Below are 16,742 nucleotides of genomic sequence, written 5' to 3'. Positions count from 1 at the left end.
CAGCTTTACACAGCGTAATGCTCACTACTCCTGAATACTTTTACTCATACTTTGAGTAATATTTACAACAGATACTTTTACTCTATTTGCACTACATTTGTAGGCAAGTAATGGCACTTTTACTTGAGTATGAGTTTTCAGTACTCTTTCCACCACTGTTAAAAACTCAATACATAGATAATGGTTGACCCCCTAATGGTTGAGCTAGCTACTACAGGTAGAAACTTATTCAAATAGTGACAGGAAAACAACCACTATGACGTCTATCAGATGTTGGATTTTGGTTGCCATACCTGATGAATAAATGTCAGTATTTGATGTCAATTTGACGCTGGTTTAAGATGTTGGCTTGACGTTGGATTTTGGTCACTTTCCAACACAACTTAAAATCAACCAAATATCAACGTCATTATTGGATGTCAAAAGAATGTCGTCCTTAGACGCTGGTTAGATATTGAATTTTGGTCACCTGACGTCACAACCTAAATCTAACCTAATATAAACGTCTGCCGTTGTGTGCTTGCTATCCAATCACTAGATGCACTACAGAATGTTACGTTTACACACACATCCACAAATTACATGCAAACGCATCAGCTTTACACAGCGTAATGCTCACTACTCCTGAATACTTTTACTCATACTTTGAGTAATAATTACAACAGATACTTTTACTCTATTTGCACTACATTTGTAGGCAAGTAATGGCACTTTTACTTGAGTATGAGTTTTCAGTACTCTTTCCACCACTGTTAAAAACACAACCTAAAATCAACCAAATATCAACGTCATTATTGGACATCATTGTCTTTAGACACTGGCTAGATTTAGAATTTTGGTCACCTGACGTCACAACCTAAATCTAACCTAATATAAACGTCTGCCGTTGTGTGCCTGCTATGCAATCACTAAATGCACTACAGAATGTTACGTTTACACACACATCCACAAATTGTAAACGTATCAGCTTTACACGTAATGCTCACTACTCCTAAATACGTTTACTCATACTTTAAGTAATATTTACAACAGATACTTTTACTCTATTTGCACTACATTTGTAGGCAAGTAATGGCACTTTTACTTGAGTATGAGTTTTCAGTACTCTTTCCACCACTGTTAAAAACACAACCTAAAATCAACCAAATATCAACGTCATTATTGGACATCATTGTCTTTAGACACTGGCTAGATTTAGAATTTTGGTCACCTGACGTCACAACCTAAATCTAACCTAATATTAACGTCTGACGTCGTGTGTTTGCAAGGCAATCACTAAATGCACTACAGAATGTTACGTTTACACACACATCCACAAATTACATGCAAACGCATCAGCTTTACACAGCGTAATGCTCACTACTCCTAAATGCTTTTACTCATACTTTGAGTAATATTTACAACAGATACTTTTACTCTATTTGCACTACATTTGTAGGCAAGTAATGGCACTTTTACTTGAGTATGAGTTTTCAGTACTCTTTCCACCACTGTTAAAAACTCAATACATAGATAATGGTTGACCCCCTAATGGTTGAGCTAGCTACTACAGGTAGAAACTTATTCAAATAGTGACAGGAAAACAACCACTATGACGTCTATCAGATGTTGGATTTTGGTTGCCATACCTGATGAATAAATGTCAGTATTTGATGTCAATTTGACGCTGGTTTAAGATGTTGGCTTGACGTTGGATTTTGGTCACTTTCCAACACAACTTAAAATCAACTAAATATCAACTTCATTAATGGACATCAAAATAACGTCGTCCTTAGACGCTGGTTAGATATTGAATTTTGGTCACCTGACGTCACAACCTAAATCTAACCTAATATAAACGTCTGCCGTTGTGTGCTTGCTATCCAATCACTAGATGCACTACAGAATGTTACGTTTACACACACATCCACAAATTACATGTAAACGCATCAGCTTTACACAGTGTAATGCTCACTACTCCTGAATACTTTTACTCATACTTTGAGTAATATTTACAACAGATACTTTTACTCTATTTGCACTACATTTGTAGGCAAGTAATGGCACTTTTACTTGAGTATGAGTTTTCAGTACTCTTTCCACCACTGTTAAAAACACAACCTAAAATCAACCAAATATCAACGTCATTATTGGACATCATTGTCTTTAGACACTGGATTTTGAATTTTGGTCACCTGACGTCACAACCTAAATCTAACCTAATATAAACGTCTGACGTCGTGTGTTTGCAAGGCAATAACTAAATGCACTACAGAATGTTACGTTTACACACACATCCACAAATTGTAAATACTCCTAAATACGTTTACTCATACTTTAAGTAATATTCACAATAGATACTTTTACTCTATTTGCACTACATATCTAGGCAAGTGATGGTACTTTTACTTGAGTATCTTTTTTAGTACTCTTTCCACCACTGATGGTAACCCATGAAAACTTTACCAGCTCTCAATGATGTTTGGTTTTTCGCCCTTTATATGAAAAAGTTTGGGCAGCCCTGGTCTAAAAGAAAAGTAACATTAATAATAAACAGCTTGCAGATGTGATCTGCGCTGTTTTCATCGTGTGATTGTACTTTTGTAAATGTAGAGCAGCGGTGCTGATGCGAGTGTCAATCACACAGTCCCCGCCTCCCGCCAGACACCGGCCAATCAAAGCGGCGCTGTGCCAAGCGCGTGTCTCCGTATCCCTGCACCATCACTGCACTTCTGCAGCACAACACACACACACACGAGAAATCCACAAGAACACGATCACCATCATCTGTGTTCTCTCTATGAACATCTAACACGGACTCCCTGGATTAATCATGCGTTGATTAACAGCAGCTCTGCTTTATTTCACCCGTCACTGAACGCCATTCATCTGCGACTATTGAAGAACACACACACACACTCACACACACACACATATATATAAGCGCCTCTGTTGCGTTTCTTGTGCTCCAGGATGGCTGATATCAGCGCAGAATGCAATATCAGGGTGTTGTGTCGCTTCAGACCCCTCAACCAGTCCGAAATCCTCCGCGGAGACAAATTCATGCCCACCTTCCAGGGGGACGACACTGTTATCATCGCGGTGAGTTCATTTACTCAAGTTTGCATGCTCGGGTTTTACACACAGCGAGTGTAAAGTGACGCAGATGCATTTTCAAACTTTCACGTTTCACACTCCTCCAGATGGGGAGGCTGCTCAGTATTAATGAAACGCTCGTGCATAAATGCAGAACACGCTGTGGCGTTTATGCAGATGTGCATGCGTGCTTACAAGTGTGCATTTCTTTATTAATGATCTGTGTATTATTTAGGTCTACAATAGCATTGCAATTTCATCAGATACATATCAGAGATCATATGTATGTATAAGCACATACTGTAGTAGATCCCCTTTCTCTCTCAGACACATATGCATCCCATATGTGCGCATGCAGATGTGTGTTGTATACATAAGAATAGAGAGAAAGAGATTAAGAAAAATCAGAGAAAAGGGGAACCAATAATAAATATAAACAATAATAAAATAATATCAGCATCATATTATATTAATTTGTATTAAAATAACATATAATGTAGATGTATTAAATATAATCAATATGCAGAGAGAAATCCTTACATCAGAAATTGAACTAAAAATCAGATCAGGTCTATGAGATGTTGCATAATTGGTGCGTTTTTTTCTCACTTTAAAATAAATTGATTAATTATCTGCTTTAATTCCTGTTATTTGCTCCATTTTTATGCATTTCCATCCATGCATTTAGGGTAGGACTCTCTTATTTTTGGTAATGCTCATTTTAACAGCCACCAACATGATATATCCTAAATATTGATCTCTTTTTAACTGAGATATGTATCTAGAAAATCTAATTTAACTCTTAAATGATGTTGCGTTTATAAATATAGACAGAATCAGAACTTCATAATAAATATCATACACTCTAAAGGAAAAAATCTGAGCTGTTTTAACCCATTGTTGAGTCAAATATGGACAAACCCAATGATGAATACATTGTTTTTCAATTACATTTAAGTGACTTTGTAATCCAACGATGACCCAGTGTTGGATTAAAACAACCCAGCATTTTTAAGATACATATCAGAGATCATATGTATGTATAAGCACATGGTAGATCCTCTTTCTCTCTCAGACACATGCATCCCATATGTGTCCATGCAGATGTGTGTTGTATACATGAGAATAGATAGAAAGAGATTAATAGAAATGAGAGAAAGGGGAACAAATAATAAAATACAATAATATTAGTAACATAATATATCAATTTGAATAAAAAACTATATAAGGAGTGATCCATCACATCCGAATTCTAACTAAAAATCAGATCAGGTCTATGACATGTTGCAGAATTGGTACATTTTCCCCACTTTAAAATAAATTGATTAATTTTCTGCTTTAATTCCTGTTATTTGCTCCATTTTTAAACACTTCCATCCATGCATTTAGGGTAGGACTCTCTTATTTTTAATGCTCATTTTAACAGCCACCAACATGATATTTCCAAAATATTGGTCTCTTTGTAACAGATATGTATCTAGAAAATCTAATTTTACTCTCAAATGGGGTTGCATTTATAAATATAAACAGAATCAGAACTTCATAATAAATATCATACACTCTAAAAAAAATCTGGGTTGTTTTAACTTAATATTGAGTCAAATATGGACAAACCCAATGATGAATACATTATTTTTCAATTACATTTAAGTGATTTTTTTTAATCCAATGATAACCCAGATCTGGATTAAAACAACCCAGCATTTTTACAGTGTATAAAAATACAAAATGCACATTATGAGAGGCCTGATGAGTGTTCTTGATGATACACAGAAAAATCTCACATAGGTCATGTTTGTGCAGAAAAACCCATAGAAAGATAGATAAACCCATGTCTCCGTTCATTTACATACACACACCCACACACACACACCCACATTCACACGCATGATCGGCTCCAGTGCTGCTGAAATATACAGGGATTTTCATCCATCTGCCAGAGACGGCTTGAAATGATGTGTTTGATATTTCTGTGCTGTATTGATGACTCACAGATTGATGAAAATAAAATAAAAGACATTTCTATGTGGGCGAGATGAACCAATGAGGCTTAAAAAGCAACTTGTGTTATATCAAGATTTTTTCTACTAATTCTGTTCTTCCAAGCGGTGCGATATCTAATAAAAAACAAGAAACAATGAAATATGCTTTCGATAAAATTCCCAAGATTTTTTTCTTCTTTCAATTTTATTAAATTTGTGATTTCTGATTATTGCACGGCTCTTTGGAATACTTGATTGTGATTGGTCAATCACGTTTTTCCAAGTATGTTGTTCTCCAGTAACGTCTGATTAAACCAATACCACAGTCTCATCCGGGTACCATCTGGACCATTAGTCAATATATTAAGATATTATTGAATACTGAAAAAAGTAATTCATAGTAAATAAAACAATGTTTTGACATTTTGAGCCATACTTGAGTACTATAATTGATCTGTTGTGAGTGGTGATTCTGTAGTTCCTATGGTAACGCAACAACTATAATAATTAATCTGTTGTGGTGGTTCTACAGTCGCTATGGTAACACAACAACTATATTAATTGATCTGTCGTGATGATTCTACAGTTGCTATGGTAACGCAACCACTTTAGTAACTGATCTGCTGTGGTGATTCTACAATTTCTATGGTAATGCAACAACTATATTAATTAATCAGTTGTGATGATTCTACAGTTTCTATGGTAACGCAACAACTATAGTAATTAATCTGTTGTGGTGGTTCTACAGTCGCTATGGTAACACAAAAACTATATTAATTGATCTGTCGTGATGATTCTACAGTTGCTATGGTAACACAACCACTATAGTAATTAATCAGTTGTGATGATTCTACAGTTCCTATGGTAACGCAACCACTTTAATAACTGATCTGCTGTGGTGATTCTACAATTTCTATGGTAATGCAACTATATTAATTAATCAGTTGTGATGATTCTACAGTTTTTGTGGTAACGCAACAGCTATAGTAATTGATCTGTCGTGGTGATTCTACAGTTGCTATGGTAACACAACAACTATAATAATTGATCTGCCGTGGTGATTCTACAGTTGCTATGGTAACACAACAACTATAATAATTGATCTGTGGTGGTGCTATGGTAACGCAACAACTATAATAATTGATCTGTCGTGGTGATTCTACAGTTGCTATGGTAACGCAACAACTATAATAATTGATCTGTCGTGGTGATTCTACAGTTGCTATGGTAACGTGACAACTATAATAATTGATCTGTCGTGGTGATTCTACAGTTGCTATGGTAACGCAACAACTATAATAATTGATCTGTCGTGGTGATTCTACAGTTGCTATGGTAACACAATAACTATAATAATTGATCTGTGGTGGTGCTATGGTAACGCAACAACTATAATAATTGATCTGTCGTGGTGATTCTACAGTTGCTATGGTAACACAACAACTATAATAATTGATCTGTCGTGGTGATTCTACAGTTGCTATGGTAACGTAACAACTATAATAATTGATCTGTCGTGGTGATTCTACAGTTGCTATGGTAACGCAACAACTATAATAATTGATCTGTCGTGGTGATTCTACAGTTGCTATGGTAACGCAACAACTATAATAATTGATCTGTCGTGGTGATTCTACAGTTGCTATGGTAACGCAACAACTATAATAATTGATCTGTCGTGGTGATTCTACAGTTGCTATGGTAACGCAACAACTATAATAATTGATCTGTCGTGGTGATTCTACAGTTGCTATGGTAACACAATAACTACAGTAATATAAACAAATGAGCCAATACTTAAGTTTTCTACAACTGTAGGCTATATTATACTACAATTTACCACAGAAGTTATTAGTATAGTGCAGAGATATAACTAGTAAACCAGCTAGAGAAGATGTGTGTGTGTGTTTGTGTGTGTGCTTATACTGTAGACGAAATGCTCAAGTTAATTTAAAATGACCAGAAGTCTCCAATAGTGTGTGAAGCCCCAAAGGTTAAATCTGGTGAAGCTCCTGCAGGAGAGAAAGCGCTTTCAGAAACACATTGATCTCGCTGGCAGAACTATAACAGGCTCACAGTGCTGCATAAACACACCCGTCTCTGAAGCTCACATTTAAGATAGTGTGTCTGAAAATACGTATGTGGCTGATTGTAGAAATACAGATACGTTTTGTGTCTTCTGGAAAAACATTCTGGTGTTTTTCAGAAGCAAAACCTTTATTATATCATGTTTGTATATGTATTTAGAGGCATTTTGTCTTGTAAATATTAACTTAAAGACTCATATATCTATTTTTTACTGCCTCCTGAATCATACATTCAGCTTCATTTGTCATTAATTAATTAAGTCTAATCTTCATCTTTTTTGTGTGTTTATTCTACTAAGTTCAATAGACATTTACATGAAACATCTATTTAGGAAGGGGTGGCGCAGTGGTGTAGTGGGTAGCGCTGTCACCTCACAGCAAGAAGGTCTCTGGTTTGAGTCTTAGCTGTGTCAGTTGGCGTTTCTGTGTGGAGTTTGCATGTTCTCCCCGTGTTGGCGTTGGTTTCCTCCGGTTTCCCCCACAGTCCAACGACACAGTTGGTGAATTGGGTAAGCTAAAAAATGGTCTGTAGTGAATAAGAGTATGTGAGTGTTTCCCAGTGATGGGTTGCAGTTGGAAGGGCATCCGCAGCATAATACATGTGCTGGATAAGTTGGTGGTTCATTCCGCTGTGGTGACCCCAGATTAAAAAAGGGACTAAGCAGAAAAGAAATGAATTAATCTATTTAGGAAGGGGTGGTTAGCCCTGTCTCCTCACAGCAAGAAGGTCTCTAGTTCGAGTCTTAGCTGGGTCAGTTGGTGTTTCTGTGTGGAGTTTGCATGTTCTCCCCGTGTTGGCGTTGGTTTCCTCTACAGTCCAAACACATGCGCTATAGGGGTATTGATCAACTACAGTATATTAGCCGTAGTGTATGAGTGTGTGTGTGAGAATGAGTGTGTATGGATGTTTCCCAGTACTGGGTTGCGGCTGGAAGGGCACCCACTGTGTAAAATAGTTGTTGGTTCAATCCGCTGTGGTGACCCCTGATAAATAAGAGACTAAGTCGGAGGAAAATGAATGAATGTTTCCACAATTCTGCAATGTGTCTTGTGTCTAGCTTCTGCTGCGTAACAGAGCTCATTAAGGGATTTCTGGGTCATTAAATTATTAAATAGATGTTATCAAGAGTGAGCCATTAAAATAAAGTGAATTCAGTTTACGTGCAGGAGGAGCGTCACACATTAACATGCAAACACTGGGAGAGAAACTGTTTAACTGTTTGCATTAAGTCAGAAACTGAACATGCAGGTGAGAAGTTCAGGATTTAATAAACGCTGCAGGCTTAGAGGGAGTTTTTTTTGCACAATTCTGCTGATTTCAGCTCGAGCCACGCAGCGAAAAATGCACAGCTACAATCTGGGCTGCAGCTCGACACGGCTTTTAGGACGATACACTGAGCTCAGCCACAGAATACAGCACATATATAGTATTAATGATACTAAGATTTTCATTCATTCAAACTATTCCAGCATATGTTTTACACAGCGGATGCCCTTCCTGCTGCAACCCATGACTCGGAAACACCCATACACACTTATTTACACACACACTCAAACACTACGGCCAGTTTAGTTCATCAGTTCCCCTATAGCGCATGTGTTTGGACTGTGGGGGAAACCAAAGCACCCGGTGGAAACCCATGCCAACACAGGGAGAACATGCACACTGAAATGCTGACCCAGCCGGGACTCGAACTAGAGACCTTCCTGCTGTGAGGCCACAGTGCTAACCACTGAGCCACCGTGCCACCTCCAGATTTTTATTGTTTAATGATAAAAATTTTGTATAATGTTAAACAAGATAGAAGTACTAAGGTAATCATTTCTTGTACAATTGCATGCACACACACACAGCGCACACACACATTCTTGATGTGAGGCCACAGTGCTAACCACCGAGCCATCATGGTGCCCCTAAAACTAAACATAAATGTATTGTTTTTTTATTTAATCTAATTGCCATGGCAACATTTATTTTTGTTTGAAATGATTTTAAATAAAATAAACAAATAAACAAACAAAAAACGTAATAAACATGTTTTAAAATGACATTATACACTAATTAAATATGAGTAAAGTAAATAAATAATGGCAAAAACACAACAAAATGATTAAAGCTTTAACTGAAGTTCAAAAAAAAAAAACATTAAATTCTAAATATTACAAAACATATATATTAAAACAATATTAATACTAGCCAGGATTAAGAACATTTCCATTATGAGAAATAAATCAAACATGCACCAAAATTAAATAAAACACAGTATTTTTTTATTTAATTGTCATGGCAACATTTATTTTTCTTTCAAACATTTGTTTTTCCATCTCAACTTGAGGCAATAAAATAAACAAATGAATCTGAAACTTAATAAACAGAGCTTTAAAACACACACACACACACACACACACACACACACACACACACACACACACACACACACACACACACACACACACACACACACACACACACACACACACACACACACACACACGCACACACACACACACACACGCACACGCACACACAAAAACAAATCAAAAATAATACACACACACACCTGCATTGATCTGTTGCTAACTCCTGTCCTCAGATCAGACAGTAAAGCAGTGTTCAGCACAGTTCAGGTTGTCTGCTGCTCACTTTAAAGGCAGTGTGTATGACGAGAGCAGACAGTCTCCATCCTCTAACACACCTCACAATCTGGCAACCGGCTGACAGCAGAAATAATGTGAGAGCTGCTCATTTATCTCAGTGCTCTGCTGATGAAAACCTGCTGGCCTTGAAGACGAGTGGAATAAAAGAGAAAAGCGACGTTCATTTAAAACAGCCCTATAGTCCTGACAGGGCATTCAGTTCTGTCATCAAGCTGTTTCTGCGCTCCTTTATCACTTCATTTACGGAAGTGTTATATTAGGATCATTACAGTTTTGTTCCAATTGCTGACACACTAAAATGTCACGCACAGCACAATTATTCAAACTGACACACAGAGAGCAAAACGTCTTCTCAAGTCTCCAAAAGTCGAAACACATTTTCTGCTTTTACACACATTTTGCATTTGAAAATGACTCTTTAACTGCACTGAACACAGTTCTCTGCGTAAGACAAAACACTCAGACGTAAAGCCACATGTTTGCCATTTCAAAACACTGCCATACACTACATGAGCTGATCGGCCAATCACATGTGCCACATGGCCAAACACCTCAATGGTTAATTGGTAGACCACAGGTTAGAACCTTATTTTACAACAACAATGGAAGACACTGCTGAGAGAGGAAGAGGCAGAGAGAGGCTGAGAATAAGAGGGTGAGGTAGAGCAGGTAGACAAACACTTTGAAATGAAACCAGAGCAAGTAGATCATGTCATCAACCATGACAAACTTCATTCATTCATTTTCTTGTCGGCTTAGTCCTTTTATTAATCCAGGGTCGCCACAGCGGAATGAACCGCCAACTTATCCAGCAGGTTTTTTACACAAAGCAGTAGGTAGTGCTGTCGCCTCACAGCAAGAAGGTCGCTGGGTCGCTGGTTCGATCCTCGGCTCAGTTGGCGTTTCTGTGTGGAGTTTGCATGTTCTCCCTGCGTTCGCGTGGGTTTCCTCCGGGTGCTCCGGTTTACACCACAGTCCAAAGACATGCGGTACAGGCGAATTGGGTAGGCTAAATTGTCCGGAGTGTGTGTGAATGTGTGTGTGGATGTTTCCTAGACATGGGTTGCGGCTAGAAGGGCATCCGCTGCGTAAAAATGTGCTGGATAAGTTGGTGGTTCATTCCGCTGTGGCGATCCCGGATTAATAAAGGGACTAAGCCGACAAGAAAATGAATGAATGCGCCACTGGTTCGCCCTAAAATTTTGATTTCATGCCAACTTTAACATAATAAAACGATAAACATTTTAAAAACTGCAAATACTAATAAAAACATCTAATTCAACACAATAAATAGATTATATTAAAATAGTCTGACCTGGAAGTAGCTGCAGACTTTTATTACAATATAATGATTTATTTTCACCTGAAATTGAATATTGAGTAGGGGGCGGGGTTTTGTTCCTCTCATCTTTCACTCCCAGCAAACTAACAGTTGGAGAGGCGTGGCTAAGCATATTTCACCCAATCAGAGTCATCAGAGGAGGACCATAACAATGATTAATAGTAAAACGAACATCGGAAATTTTGATTTTGAACATAATAAAATGATAGACATTTAAAAAACTACAAATACTAACTAGATTCTTAAAGTTTTAAGACAAACTTTGAGGCTGGCTTGTGAACGCCTGATGGTAATAGTTTATTTAGTTTAAACAGTTTTAAAAAGTATGAAAAGATAGATAGATAGACAGACAGATAGATAATAGATAGATAGATTACCATGTCACTAGCATGATTCTAGCATAAATTAGCATGTTAGTAGCATGATTCTAGTATGGATTAGCATGTTACTAGCATGATTCTTGAATGAATTAGCATGATTCTAGCATAAATTAGCATGTTACTAGCATGATTCTAGTATGAATTAGCATGTTACTAGCATGATTCTAGCATGAATTAGCATGATTCTGGCATGATTCTACCATAAATTAGCATGTTACTAGCATGATAGTAGTACGAATTAGCATGTTACTAGTATGATTCTAGCATGAATTAGCATGTTATTAGCATGATTCTAGCTTGAATTAGCATGTTACTAGCATAATTCTAGCACAAATTAGCATGTTGCTAGCATAATTCTAGCATGAATTAGCATGTTACTAGCATGATTCTAGCATGTTATTAGCATGATTCTAACATGAATTAGCATGTTACTAGCATGATTCTAGCATGATTCTAGCATGAATTAGCATGTTGTTGGCATGATTTTAGCATGAATTAGCATGTTACTTGCAAGATAGATGATAGATAGATAGACAGACAGACGGACGGACGGACGGACAGACAGACAGACAGACAGACAGACAGACAGATAGATAGATAGATAGATGGTGTGCTAGCATGAGTCAAACAAGCCAACCCCCGCTTCTCTACGATATTCTGATACTGAGGTATAGCTGCTGTTACATCGTTTCTAGGTTAGTCTGTTTTGTTGCTATGGAGTTGATTGACAGCTTAGACTGATGATGTATCAAAGCTTCTTTCCAGTATGAACAGTTAAAAGCAACCCCCATGTCTCTATCACACTGCAGCTTGACGATTTCAATCTGAACCTCTATAATGGCAGTCTATGGGACCGTTGCTAGGGTGCCATATCTGGTTGTTAGGGGTGTGGCTAGAAAGTTAAAAGTTCATCAGTTATTGGTAGTTTGGTAGTCTGAGTTAAATGAGCCCAGTTAGAAGTCTGTGCGACAGTCTGATGTAAAGTTATGAGCTCACAAAGTTTGGTGCAATGTTAAGTCTATGGGATTTTTCCGACGGTCCCGGGACGTTTTTCGGAAAACCGAAAGTCGGATCAGTCCGAAAAGATATAGCAACCCGAGTCAGACCAGTTTGGAGGTCTGGTGTGAGTTTGGTGGTCATAGCTCGAAAGCTCTAGGAGGAGATTGAGTTTAATTTTTTAGTCTCAGAAGAAAAATAGGATAACTAGATTCTTAAAGTTTGAGAACAAACTTTGAGGCTGGCTTGTGAAAGCCTGACGGTAATAGTTAATTTAGTTTAAACAGTTTTTAAAAGTATGAAAAGATTGATAGATAGATAGATAGATAGATAGATAGATAGATAGATAGATAGATAGATAGATAGATAGATAGATAGATAGATAGATAGATAGATAGATAGATGGATAGATAGATTAGCATGGTATTAGCATGATTCTAACGTGAATTAGCATGTTGTTAGCATGATTCTAGCGTGAATTACCAAGTTGTTAGCATGATTTTAGCATGAATTAGCATGTTGTTAGCATGATTCTAGCATAAATTAGCATGTTGCTAGCACAATTATAGCATGAATTAGCATGTTACTAGCATGATTTTAGAATAAATTAGAATATTGTTAGCATGATTTTAGCATGAATTAGCATGTTGTTAGCATGATTCTAGCATGAATTGGCATGTTACTAGCATGATTCTAGCATGAATTAGCATGTTACTAGCACGTTTCTAGCATGAATTAGCATGTTGTTAGCACGATTCTAGCATGAATTAGCATGTTGTTAGCACGATTCTAGCATGAATTACCATGTTACTAGCACGATTCTAGCATGAATTAGCATGTTACTAGCATGATTCTAGCATGAATTAGCATGTTGTTAGCACGATTATAGCATGAATTAGTATGTTACTAGCATGATTCTAGCATGAATTAGCATGTTACTAGCACGATTCTAGCATGAATTAGCATGTTGTTAGCACAATTCTAGCATGAATTAGCATGTTACTAGCATGATTCTAGCATGAATTAGCATGTTACTAGCATAATTTTAGCATTAATTAGCATGATTCTAGCATGAATTAGCATGTTGTTAGCATGATTCTAGCATGATTTAGCATGTTACTAGCATGATTCTAGCATGAATTAGCATGTTACTAGCATGATTCTAGCATGAATTAGCATGTAACTAGCATGATTCTAGCATAAATTAGCATGTTGTTAGCACAATTCTAGCATGAATTAGCATGTTACTAGCATGATTCTAGCATGAATTAGCATGTTACTAGCATAATTTTAGCATTAATTAGCATGATTCTAGCATGAATTAGCATGTTGTTAGCATGATTCTAGCATGATTTAGCATGTTACTAGCATGATTCTAGCATGAATTAGCATGTTACTAGCATGATTCTAGCATGAATTAGCATGTTTCTAGCATGATTCTAGCATAAATTAGCATGTTGTTAGCACAATTCTAGCATGAATTAGCATGTTACTAGCATGATTCTAGCATGAATTAGCATGTTACTAGCACGATTCTATCATGAATTAGCATGTTGTTAGCATGATTCTAGCATGAATTAGCATGTTACTAGCATGATTTTAGCATGAATTAGCATGTTGTTAGCATGATTCTAGCATGAATTAACATGTTACTAGCATGATTCTAGCATGAATTAGCATGTTGTTAGCATGATTCTAGCATGAATTAGCATGTTGTTAGCATGATTCTAGCATGAATTAGCATGTTACTAGCATGATTCTACCATGAATTAGCATGTAACTAGCATGATTCTAGCATGAATTAGCATGTTTTTAGCATGATAGATAGATAGATAGATAGATAGATAGATAGATAGATAGATAGATAGATAGATAGATAGATAGATAGATAGATAGATAGAGGTAGATAGATAGATAGATAGATAGATAGATAGATAGATAGATAGATAGAGGTAGATAGAGGTAGATAGATAGATAGATAGATAGATAGATAGATAGATAGATAGATAGATAGATAGATAGATAGATAGATAGATAGATAGATAGATATAGGTAGATAGATCGATAGATAGATAGAGGTAGATAGATAGATGGATAGATAGATAGATAGATAGATAGATAGGTAGAGGTAGATAGATAGATAGATAGATAGATAGATAGATAGATAGATAGATAGATAGATAGATAGATAGATAGATAGATAGATAGATAGATAGATAGATATAGGTAGATAGATCGATAGATAGATAGATAGAGGTAGATAGATAGATGGATAGATAGATAGATAGATAGATAGATAGATAGATAGATAGATAGATAGAGATAGATAGATAGATAGATAGATAGATAGATAGATAGATAGATAGATAGATAGATAGATAGATAGATAGATAGATAGATAGATGGTGTAAGAGCATGAGTCAAACAAGCCAACCCCCGCCTCTCTACGATGTTCTGATGCTGAGATATAGCTGGTGCCATATCGTTGCTAGGTTAGTCTGTTTTGTTGCTATGGAGTTGATTGACAGCTTAGACTGATGATTTATCAAAGCTTCTTGCCAGTATGAACAGTTAAAAACAACCCCCATGTCTCTATCACACTGCAGCATGACAATATCAGTCTGAACCTCTTTAATTGCAGTCTATGGGACAGTTGCTAGGGTGCAGTATCTAGTTGTTAGGGTGTGGCTAGAAAGTTAAAAGGCCATCGGTGATTGGCTGCTGGCTAGACTGAGTTAAATGAGCTCAGCCATTAGTCTGTAGGAAAGTCTGATGCAGAGTTATGAGCTCACAAAGTTTGATCCCATGTAAAGTCAATGAGAGTATTTTGCAATGGAAGTCTATGGGACGGTTTCTAGGGTCCAAAAGTGGTTGCTAGGGCGTGGCCAGAAAGTTTAAAGGTGGTCAGTCATTGGCAGTTTGATAGTCTGAGTTAAATGAGCCCAGTTAGAAGTCTGTGTGATATTCTGATGCGGAGTTATGAGGTCACAAAGTTTGATCCAATGTTAAGTCTATGGGATTTTTCCGACGGTCCCGGGACGTTTTTCGGAAAACCGAAAGTCGGATTAGTCGGAAAAGATATAGCAACTCGAGTCAGAATAGTTCGGAGGTCTGACCCGAGTTTGATGGTCATAGCTTGAAAGGCCTAGGACGAGATAGAGTTTAATTTTTAGTCTCAGAAGAAGAATAATAATATTAATAATAATAAGTTTAATAGGATAACAGTAGTCTGGCTTGCTACACAAGCCAGCCTAACAATAGTCTGGCTTGCTACACAAGCCAGCCTTATAAAAACACACAACAATAGATGATTATATTATAATAGCTCTGTTAAAGTAAGCGTGAACTGGACATTGCTGCAGACTTTTATTACAGTATGTAAAATACTGTAAAATACAGCTGAACTAACAGGGTGACGTCTTTTTTTATTTATTTTTTACTTTTTAAAATAAAGTTTTAGTATTTTTTTGTTATTTTGGTCAGTTTTCTTTTGTCTGGATAGTTTATTTACATTTTTAATAAAGTTCTTAAAGTTTTAGGGCCCTATCATACACCCGGCACAATAATAAGGCGCTAGATATGTTTGGTGTGATGTGTTGCTATTTTCAGACCAGCGCAACAGTAATTTTCACGTCTGAAAAGGAAGTGTGTTAAGGCGCATTTGCTGGTGCATTGCTATTTTAAGGAACTGAAATAGTCCACTCCATTGACCAACTAAAAGCCGGTCTAAAGTCCAGCGCAGAGCACTGTATATGTATATTTACATATTTATAATTTAAATGGTTGGAAAAAACATTTCTGCAATATTGAGAAATATTTGTTGTAAAAAAAAGAATATAATATAAATATAATAAAAACAAATATAAAACTTTAACTTTATTTCTCTTCATTATTATTTCTCCTTTACGCTTTATTTAAGAGCTAAAGGTACAAAAATCTGTCTTCAAAATCTTTCAAAGGTATATTTTTGTACTTAAAGGGTATATATTAATATCAAAGGATCCATATCGGCACCTTAAATCACCATATTAGTGCCTAACGTGTCCATATTGTACTTTTTAAAAGAGCACCAGTGCAGTGACAGATTTTGTACTTTATTTCTGAGAGTGTTCGGTGAAATAAAACTCAAATAAAATAATTTATACTTGAAAGCATTCATATTTTATGGTTGTTTTAATATTAAAAGATGACCTTTTTAGAGGAGTTTCTTCATTTCCATTAG

At 36.5% G+C, this 16,742-nt stretch overlaps 2 protein-coding genes and 1 long non-coding RNA gene across 5 annotated transcripts in view; 2 read left to right on the top strand and 1 right to left on the bottom strand.

Moving 5' to 3' along the window:
* LOC147843705 (uncharacterized) overlaps positions 1 to 16,742 on the top strand; it is a 999,056-nt gene that overhangs the window by 128,251 nt on the left and 854,063 nt on the right. The window lies entirely within an intron of this gene.
* kif5ab (kinesin family member 5A, b) overlaps positions 2,724 to 16,742 on the top strand; it is a 64,623-nt gene continuing 50,604 nt past the window's right edge. For all 3 annotated transcript variants that reach the window (XR_015494311.1, XM_087258168.1, XM_087258167.1), the window contains exon 1: positions 2,724 to 3,081. Coding sequence is in view for 2 of the 3 variants with exons in the window: in XM_087258168.1 (XP_087114294.1) it covers positions 2,953 to 3,081 (129 nt within the window). In the remaining variant the exon portion in view is untranslated. The remainder of the gene's footprint in view (positions 3,082 to 16,742) is intronic.
* On the bottom strand, positions 5,274 to 7,807 carry LOC147843711 (uncharacterized). The gene is made up of 4 exons (XR_015494417.1): positions 6,803 to 7,807; positions 6,329 to 6,645; positions 5,696 to 6,279; positions 5,274 to 5,646 (listed from the first exon to the last, which is right to left on the bottom strand). It is a non-coding gene; the product is annotated as an uncharacterized LOC147843711 (long non-coding RNA).

The sequence above is a fragment of the Danio rerio genome, chromosome 6 (assembly GCF_052040795.2).
Source record: "Danio rerio strain M-AB ecotype USA chromosome 6, GRCz13ab, whole genome shotgun sequence".
NCBI lineage: Eukaryota > Metazoa > Chordata > Actinopteri > Cypriniformes > Danionidae > Danio > Danio rerio.
Note: the sequence above shows the minus strand (reverse complement) of the source record. Positions and strands in the feature narration are given on the sequence as shown.